At 47.5% G+C, this 10,182-nt stretch overlaps 1 protein-coding gene across 1 annotated transcript; it reads right to left on the minus strand.

The window, feature by feature from the left end:
- Positions 1–9,886, minus strand: LOC144129117 (F-box only protein 6-like). Its single transcript, XM_077663035.1, has 5 exons — positions 9,532–9,886; positions 5,378–5,458; positions 3,548–3,674; positions 2,618–2,753; positions 1–354 (listed from the first exon to the last, which is right to left on the minus strand). The coding sequence occupies exons 1-5, from the start codon at positions 9,821–9,823 to the stop codon at positions 199–201; spliced, it is 792 nt and encodes a 263-aa protein (XP_077519161.1). The 5' UTR covers positions 9,824–9,886; the 3' UTR covers positions 1–198.
- Positions 9,887–10,182: the final 296 nt, after the last annotated feature.

Raw genomic sequence — 10,182 nt, forward strand, 5'->3', positions numbered from 1 at the left:
TTCAAATCAAATCAGTTTATTTCGCCACCTGGTACATTTGGAGATGGCAGGGAGCTGCAAGAAAAAGCTTCCTCGTTACCCTGTGTAAGCCAAAAAATATAAACAAAACAAATATCCCCCACACACAAACACGCACACACAAAAAATCATTTCTATTTTCTTCATTGGGACGACAGAGGAGGGCTGTCGGGGGCGCAGTCAGCACGCAGCCCCTTGCCTCTGCCCACGAACGCGAATGACGCCTCCTGCCATCTTCGGTCCGTAGTGGCCTGCCCAGAACTGGGTGTCGTTCCCAGAGTGCTTGAACTGGACGAAACGAACGCCCGCAGGGTAGTCGCGAAAGACGTGAGTGACCTGCGAGTAACGGCAGCGTGACCTGAGCACTCTCGAAGGATTCTTTTTTACTGCGTTAGCAGTATATATAGCCCTCCTTCAGTGAAGCAGCCGTGATCTGCGCGCACGCGTGTGTGTGTGTGCGCGTGTGTGTGTGTGTACGTGCGTCAATCCTTCATCACAGAGCCCCTTGCAGATCGCAGCGGATCGGAGCACCTTCCGGGCACCTTACGGAGCACGGGAACTACCTCCGCCGGAACACCCTCCGGTTAAAATACCCCTCACACCTAAGAGATTCTGCACACCCACCCACCTCCACCCTCCAGAATACCACCCAGCAACGGAACGAAAGAAGCGAAGACGAAACCAAATTCGAAGACGCAATCGGAAGGCGATCAGCGTAAAAACGAAATATACAGCCAATACTGCGAATGCAGATTTGTCGCATCACACCCTATTCTCGTCTGTGCATTTTCTTATGGTAGTTTGCAGTAGGGAATGCCGGCATAAGCAGGACAAAAAGCACTGTAGCCGCCTCCGGCCATTCAAGAAAAAATTGGATGGGACACTTAAGCTCAACCTTAAAGTTATGACGTCATAGCCTAGTGGGTTATTTCCCATATATGCGGAAGGACATTCTCTATTGCACATTCACAGATCCCTCGTAGTCTTCATACCCCTCCTTGCGCAGTGGTGCAGCGGTTAAGCGAAGCTCCAGTGCCCTGCGATGGCAGGTGCTCCCAGCGGTGGGCCTTGTGCTGCCAAGGTTGCTCTTCCAGATTGACCGATCATTAACTGCCACGTCCTGCCACGGTGGGCAGGTTGTGATGACGCCGCAAGGTCACGTGACCTAGACGGCACACCTGCCTAGGCCCACGCACTAACGGGGACGTATACCGGATTATCATAAGCCGGCCGCGTACGGGCAGCGGTATAGGCGTGCGGCCAGGTGGGACCACTGCGCGTGCACAGGAGGTGCACGGTAATCCGGTACACGTCTCCGCTATGCTAAATCCTGCAAAGGCCTTGCCCGCGTTGACGTATAGCGCTTCGTATACCGGAATAGCGGGTGCTTGCATTCATGGGCAGTGAGAGGTGCGCGTCCCCACTTACCCACTACGCATGCGCAGCAACCAGCTGGTCCGGTAAACGTCTCCCGTAGCATGTCTCCGCCATGCTAAAGCTCTATATTAGAGAATTTTGACAGCAGACTTTAGCAGTTTTGTCCGCACTGGAGAACTTGGTTTTCTTTTCAGTAGAAAAACTTAAAAATCCGTGCGTTGCATAAAGAAACAGTCAAGCAATGCGTTTTTATTGCCTCAGCAAGTTACCATACCATGAAGGTAGCCAATATGCACAGAATAACACTTGTCTGACATCATGTCAAGCATACACGCATCAAGCAGGTCAATGCACACGAGAATTAAACCGATAACCACGACTGAAGCAATGTTTTCCCATGCGACTCACAGTAATAAAATAATGATAGAAGCAAAAGAAAGAAAAATATAAAGAGGGAGTTACGCGGAATATAATTGGTGTCAGTCATTTGTTATGTGTTCTTTGTCATTTGCGCTGAAACATTTAATTTAGGAACATGAACCATTCAGCCCAAATCAAAGTATTTTATATCGATATGAAATTTCGACAGCGGATGTACCGACAGTGCGAATTACCGTCAGAAATTATGATAACAATGCCCCGTTTACGGCGAATATCATGCTTGATTCTATTAGTCATGGCTCAACATAAGATATTTTCATTTCTGCCGTGATTTCGCGTTATTTGTATTGTCCGTTAAACTAGCCCTGAGGCAGTCTTGCATTGGTCTGATAAAGCAGAACCCATGCCCCCACCTAGCAACATACAAGCAAACCACCAAGGATGCTTCCCTTGAGCGTATTTTCAAAAAAATGATGCCGCCACCGTCTGGAAGACGTTGACGTAACGAGCGTTAGCTGTTTGGTTTACTAGCATTGATATGAGGTCGGCATTTTGGATTAATAAGTGACGTCACCAATCAATCACCAATTTGATATACTAATGACGTCACTAGTCAATCACCAGTTGGGTTGCTATATCAATATACTATGCGGGCCGCCATCTTGAATTTCTCTGACTTCGAAAATTTCACGCCGAACGGAGGTGGTAGCAGACCCCAAGAAATCGAGAAACGTGACGAGTAAGAGCTGATGCTCTTTAAAAAAACCCGGTACGTGACACCCTGTATCCAATGTTGAAAACTGCGCTGGCTAGACACCCGTATCTGGAAGCAGTCACTTGCCTGATTCCACTTGCCGCCACGCCACTGTTCAGTCCTAATCCAGCCAGTGCTGTACACTTGCAGCACTTCCTCTTTGCCTCCGAGAAGTGACACAGTCAGCTTGTACTTGCTACCGCAATCAAACCGGGCTGCATACCTATATATGAAAGATGTACAAAAGACCAGTTTACGGTGCACTATGACACAGTTACCTCTTGCCAGTATGTGGGACAAGTTACAGCGGGTAATAAGTTAGCGAGTTTTTGTATCCATAAAAGTGCATGAAGGCATACGTAAAGCTGTGAAGTTGGTAGAAGAGATTTCTAAATTATTCGCTTGTGGCTTTCATTTCATTTCACTTATTTTACCCTTAGAGCTTTCGCATTACTAGCTATTAATACTGAAACCATTAACGGCGACAAAAAAGCGACTGGTTCGTTCATAAAAATATAGCTTTTTTGTACTTTATGCTGTTTGCATGAAGAAGCCAACATTCACCGATACCAAGGGACATATGGGATTTAAAAAAAAATTCTGGCGTTCATCAATAGCAGATTAACAGCGTGATTATTTAGAGATAATTGGTTAGAAAGCAGGAGAAAAAATATGAGAATTACATCATTAGTATAGGGATCTAATTTGCTCAACAAGAAACTTTAGTTGCACAACGCCGTGCACTCAAGTGGCATATGACTAGCATCCAGTGGTGTAAACAGTGGTGCAATAGACATACACGTCGGCGCAGGTTGCCGTCGAGTGAATCTGAGGATCAGCTACACACATTGTAGAGTTACTGGCACCCCGATCGCAGCAAACATGAAGCGAATAAATGCCCCAAAACCGTCAGAAGTATTAGTTACGTTTACCGTCATATTAAATGTCACCAAGTACTGCAGCCGGTCAGAAGTGGTTGAAAAAAAAATAGAGGCATAGTAGGTGCTCATCACATACCAGTCCGAGACTTCGATGTCTGGTTTGATTGTATCCATGATTACTGGAAGAATGCCTTCACTCACTAAGTCGATAACTTGCTGCTTTGTGCATCTCTTGTACGAAGTTGCGAAACATCCCTGTTTTTCTGCAGAAACAAAAAATCACACAAGCCTGGTTAGAGGCGTCCCGACATGCCCCTCTTTCGATAACGAAAAACGCCTTGCAATTGCCAGGACGTCTTACGAGCTACGAAGTTCAGCGAAAGAAGTTTCCCTAAGCATGCTGCAATAAAGGAAAAATTTAATAAGCTCTGAAACACCTTGTGCTAAAACTTCAAAATATGCTGCAGCAAAAACACGGTCGGGGCTCGTTTGTGCATACTGACGTACGCCTAATGACGTAAAATAAATATTGATATGAAATTGACTTATCTATTCGTTCATTAAACATTATGTTACTGGCCTCAATTTTAGGCCGTAAGAGATAAGGAGCAGCTAACGTATACTGAACAATAAGAGATTCTATTAGGAAGGACGAGCCCAACGAAGTAGGACATGAAAGCTAAACCATTATTAATTAAAGATAAAATTGTGCGCTACAGTACGAGGCCTATGCTACTCACCGAGAACATGCCTGATTGTAGCGAAAGCTACATTACGGTAGGATTTCGAGCCTTCAGCGTGGCGGTGCCGTGGCTGCGCTGCACATTGTCACGTTGTGCAGAGCAGCTGCCGGCGGCGTGGTTGATCACGTGGTTCGTCACCTGGTTGGTCACGTGACCAGCCACATGGTCATAATGCATAGCGTCTACTCTCAGCTGGCATTTAATTAAAGAAATGTAAGACTAACCCAAAAACGAAGGTACCTACCTATAATGCATAGCCATCTACTCTCAGTTGGCATTTAATTAAAGAAACGTAAAACTAAGCGTACGAACACACTGGCGGAAAAACGTGCGGCAAGCCGCTGGCGGCAATATTCGCGGCGCGAATTCAGGGACGGCACACCGGCGGCGAGGAGTGCGCGGGACAGCGCCGCCGCGCAAAGCTCTTTTCATGCCAAACCGGTCGAGGTCCCTGCTCGCGGAGAAGCGCGCGGCTCCGTTGCCGCCTCTAGAAGGTAACTTTGCTAGGAGCCAAGAGGTGGCGACACAGACGCTCTCCACGTGACTAAGCCAGGCGCCCCTAATTGGTCTCCCCGCTCCGCGGCACGCGGCAAGCCGCCGAAAATGGCTCCTCCACCCATCCTCCCCCGCTGCGGTGGCTCAGTTATAAGTATATTCTAGGCACTATAGCTCAGTGGTAGGGCGCTCGACTACTGATCCGGAGTTCCCGGGTTCGAACCCGACCGCGGCGGCTGCGTTTTTATGGAGGAAAAACGCTAAGGCGCCCGTGTGCTGTGCGATGTCAGTGCACGTTAAAGATCCCCAGGTGGTCGAAATTATTCCGGAGCCCTCCACTACGGCACCTATTCTTCCTTTATTCTTTCACTCCCTCCTTTATCCCTTCCCTTACGGCGCGGTTCAGGTGTCCAACGATAAATGAGACAGATACTGCGCCATTTCCTTTCCCCCAATACCAATTATTATTATTATTATTCACCCATCCTCAGCGCGGCAGATCAACCCGCCGCCGCGGCAGGTTTCGCGGCAAGCGGCTTGCCGCGCACGTTTTGCCGCCAGTGTGTCCGTAGCGGCTTGTCGCCGGCGGCGTGCCGCGCGTGTTTTGCCGCCAGTGTGTCCGTGCCTTAACAGTTTAGGCACGTCACTGCTTAATGTGCAAACGCACAAATAAATCGGTGCAGCGACGCATGCTGTAAAATAAAAGAGAAATATGACGGTGCACCCACCTAAAGGCAAACGATCTGCACCATCCGGGGCTTTCTCATATTTCCAGTCGGTTCCTTTTACTCGCCAACCAGCGAATTCACCTCAAAGCGAAAAAGAAAAAAAGAAGTTGGAGAACGACAGCTGGTCAAAGCTGCAGACGCATAATTTATGGGCGAAAAGTGTGATGCCTGTGGTAAATCAATGAAAGTGCAAAAAAAAATCGAACTTGTCTGTAGAGGCATTCACGCGCTCGCAAGCCAGCTACACACGTCTGGAAGCCGTCGCCTGGCGTTCCTAGCTTCCACTTCACTGTGCACAACTTGTGAGATGGAATATGCAGCTAGACTCGCGGTAATTCAAACTCGGATAATTAGCACTTTCGGTTAACGCAAACAAGTTTCAGAACTTTGGCTGGCCAGGTATATTTTAGAAGCATTTTAATGTCGCTTAGTTCTTTTCAATAACACAACCTTTGTCCGTAAAGTTCCGAAACTGAGTCTGTCTATTAAAAAAAAAATGCGTTTAACATTTAAATCTTTGCTCAGCACCCCTTCGAAATAGACTCCCTTGCAGTCTATACACAGCTTCCAACGCTTCATGAGGTCTTGGAAACAGTTGGAAAACGCTTCTTTTGGCAGGACTGTCAGCACCTTTGTCGTGGCGTCTTGAATGGCCTCCACGCTCCCCATCCAGCGACCTTTAAGGGCTCTCTTCACACGAGGAAACGAAAAAAAAACGCATGGGAAGAGGTCAGGAAAGTATGGCGGATAGGGAAGTACAGTAATGCTGTGCTTGGTGAGAAATTTTGTCACGATGAGAGCAGTGTGCGGCCTTGCGTTATTGTGGAGAAGGCTGCACTGTCCGGATGCCCATAAGTCAGGGCGACGGCGTCGCAGTGCATGACGTATGTGTTGGAGCACGCAGATATAAAACTCCCGATTCACCGTCTGCCCTTGTGGGACGAAGTCGTGGTGTATATGACACATCTGGCATCGAAAAAAACATCAGCATTGTCTTTGTTTTGGTCTTCTGTCGTCGCACCATTCTCGACGCCAGAGAGCTTGTAGACCGCCATTCGGCGCTCTGCCTCTTTGTTTGAGGATCGTATTGAAAACATCATGTTTCGTCTCCAGCAATGATGCTGTCGACGAATGCAGCATCCTTCTCTGCATCGGACAGCAAATCAGCGCTCACTGATGCCCGCGTTTCCTTCTGGTCCTGTGTGAGGGAGTGCGGCACAAGTCTGGCATTCAGCTTTCGTTTCCCAAAGTTCTCACGCAAAATTTGCCGGCATGTTGTCTTGCAAATGTCGAGAGCATCTGATAGCATGCGAACTGTAATGGTGCGGTCTTGCTGTACGATTTTCCTGATCCGAGCCACGTTGTTTTCATTCCGTGAGGTTGAAGGGCGCCCCTGCCTTGTGTCGTCTTCCACCGACGTTCTCCTCAAAACGAACCTCTTGTGCCACTCGAAAACTCGCGCCTGCAATAATCTCTCGTTACCGTAAGAGTCACGACGAAGCTCATAAGTCTGTGTGGCTATCCTGCCAAGCTTCACACAGAATTTTATGTTTACACGCTGTTCGAGGTGGACGTCCATCTCACCACATTCACTCTCAGTAGAATGCGCAGACTAGCGACAACGTATTTTTTTACACGTAGCGCCATCTAGCGGCTGCCACCAAAATTAACATAAATAGCTCAGGTTAGCCCGAAAAGATGGCGCTACACATAGGCACCAACATTTGGTTTGGGGAATAAAATAAATCAGTCTCGAAACTTTACGGACAAAGACTGTATAATAATAATAATAATAATAATAATAATAATAATAATAATAATAATAATAATAATAATAATAATAATAATAATAATAATAAAACTTTATTTACATCATTTTACGCGGTGCAGGAAGCCTGCAGAAAAAGCTGCCGAAACGCCAGTTTGACAGGGCCGCAGGCCCCCTTAACTGACAGTAATTCGCATAACAAACAATAATATAAACAGCGTTTCAATCACAGCAAATTAAAAACAAAAGCATAAAAGCACACGACATGTATAACACCCCGCGAACTACATGGGAGGCAAGAACTTTGGATTCAGTGACTGAATTTCGCCTATGAATCACACACAAACATAATTCACTGTTTAAAACACACAAGGCAAAATAAGATGCACTTTATTTTGAAAATATTGTCCAATGTCCCGAACGTGATGTTCTCTAGCTGGATATTTCTAGAGTGTAAACGGTTCAGTATTCTAGGTCATCTATTATGCAGCATTTGTAGACCGCAGGTTGTTCTACTTGTTTGAGACTTCCATGGTTCAAATTGTGCCCGCCACTTCCATAGTTGTCAGCTTTTAAGCAAGCTTATCTAAGTCACCAGCGCAAGCCACGAATTCCGCATTCATGCCGTTATAGCCTTTCGCATCAGAACTCGGCCGTTTCTACGCCGTACGTATTTGTATTTATTAACCTTTGCCCAGTTCTAGCTGAGAGCGACTATCGGCCACAGATTAGCGAGCCAAGCCCAGTTGCGGGTCGTTTAGGACGTTGATGTCTTTTTTCTTTTTGAAGGCATCTAGCCGTTCTGGCGCAAATATGTCTTCTCCTCGCTTCCGTCCGTGTGGCCCACGCGCACAGACCACACACAGTCCTCCTTTAATATTCCCGACGGTGGGCTTGCAGTACACCATGACGGAATTCCGAAAAGTCGTCAATGTCGTGCAGTTTTCACTAAAAAGCACACGGCCATTGCCTATTTTCTCTTCAGCTGAATTTGCTATGGTGCGAAACTCTTTCAGAATTTTCTTGCTTTTGTTGTCACTCGACCTTTTTTCCAGTCCCTTGAGGTCTTGTCTGGTTTTACTCTTTTTAGAAACCAGGGCATTATTGAAAACTTCAGTCACACTTGAGTAAACATATGAGTGCCTTTTACCCATATTTCCTAGCTATTATGCTAACGCCCTTAGCTACCTTTGCAAAGATAAATATTTCCGAATTTATATTTGTATGCAAAGGTTTATCCATAACGCAAATCACAAAGCAAGCGATATTTGTATCCGGAACGTGTCCGCCATGTATTCATAAGGGAGTAGCAGTAGTGCATGCTGCAGCAGAACACTAAATGACATCACCCCTTCAAGGTAGATGCGATTCCCTGCTTACCATAAACAATGGAGCTTGGGCATATGTGATGCCGAATTTTCGTCAGGTCAGGATTTATGGGTGACCGTTGAATAAAACCATTGGGGAAGCGGGGGAGGGGGGGGGGTCATACATGCGCACTGCATTTCTTCGTGGAAAAGAATGGGTTATTTAATGGCAGCAGAAAATGTCTCGCTAATGGTGTGACCGCTCTCCCCTTAATCCGCCACTGGTTTTGGTGTTCGTATGATATAGCTGCCTCTTTGGGAGAGAATAGAGGCAATGCTGTCACTTTTTAGCTTGGAGCGAGGCTAAAAAGCCGTGGTAAAGGAGCCTGCCTTCTACTGAGATATAATTGCCAGTGATACTTTGGAAAAACGCTGGCGTCGTATGCGTGAAGCATCTGCTGGTGAAAACTCCGGCCTCCAAAAAGCACCACCCACCACTATTCTTCATCCACCGCCCCACCCCGCCCCATCGCACCCTTCAGAAGCGACATACTCTGCCCACCAAACCTGTACATCGTCCCTCCACAAGGCCTCCACTTACGATAAGGGCACGCCGCAGAGGGAAAAAAAAAGCAACTGACTTCGAAATTGAATTCAAAGACGCTGTAAGAAAACCAGCTGTCCTCCAGAAGCACCGCCTGCCAGCCACCTCTCCACAACACCATTCAGAAAAATTCTGCCGCGTGAGGTCAGTATAGGGCAAAAGCATCCAAGTCATCACATTGAGGGTAACTCCAACTGTCCTCGCAGCTTTCTCGCACCAGGTTTCATGATCGTCCTGTCAGTTTTTCTACTTTTATTTGAACAGTGAGCCACGGCACGAGTTTGAACATGTTCAGTGCATTTCAGACATAACTAAAACCTAGAGCGGTGAATATAGTAACAAGAACTTTTGGGCCGGAGGGTAAAATGGATAAAGACCGTTGCTAACTGGATATGATAAGGACTCCCGGAGCACGATCTTGACGTGCGCTTTGAGTGCTACCGCGCGTTCAGTCGCGGAAGCCACACCCACGCACCTTCGGGGGCATCGCCGTGCCCGTTGCGGAGCAAGTTCCGGCCGTAGGGATTTCCCATGTAGATGCTCTGGTAGTACCGCGGCGGCAGTTCCTCCAGTGCGTATGCGGGGATCACTTTGCCGTCCCGCAGGCACTTGATCTTCCAGAAGCCGTTTCTGTCGATTACGTCACGAAAGAGCTTGCACGTGTGGCGGCAGCTTTCCAGCAGGTCCGTCTGGTCCACGAACGACAGCACATGTTCGATCAACTGCTCAGGAAGATCCGTCAAGGGGTAAATATCGGCAGCTTGCATCGGTTTCTCGCGGCTCGATGCAGCACGCAAACATTGGATGTGCTTCGTAGCAGGGCGTCTGAAGCATTGATACACGTTATCCGTTATCAGTCCTGTATTCGGGGCAGACGGGCCAGTGCAGTGCGCATCAAGTGGCCGCTGGATATGAAGCAGAGTCCTTACGCCGCGTTTTGAAACTTATCTCGGCGGAGGATAAGGGTTCGAACAATAACGGTTCTTGCCTCGCTGCCAGTAATCACTTCATTAGTGACAAACTGTAAGGCTTAATTCACTCTATGTCAGCTATAGCCGCAACAGTTGACGCGGCCCCAGTGATATGTGACCTCTGCTGCTGCAGCGGTTGTTTGGACGTCTCGCAA

The sequence above is a fragment of the Amblyomma americanum genome, chromosome 4, assembly GCF_052857255.1.
Source record: "Amblyomma americanum isolate KBUSLIRL-KWMA chromosome 4, ASM5285725v1, whole genome shotgun sequence".
NCBI lineage: Eukaryota > Metazoa > Arthropoda > Arachnida > Ixodida > Ixodidae > Amblyomma > Amblyomma americanum.

Bases quoted from the DNA above. Each gene is read 5' to 3' on its own strand.
- LOC144129117 (XM_077663035.1), bottom strand. From the start codon at position 9,823: ATGCAAGCTGCCGATATTTACCCCTTGACGGATCTTCCTGAGCAGTTG. The intron at 2,754-3,547 runs GTATGTGATGAG...TTTCATATATAG, and splicing joins GACATCGAAGTCTCGGACTG to GTATGCAGCCCGGTTTGATT. The intron at 355-2,617 runs GCAAGTGACTGC...CGTTACTCGCAG, and splicing joins GTGGCGGCAAGTGGAATCAG to GTCACTCACGTCTTTCGCGA.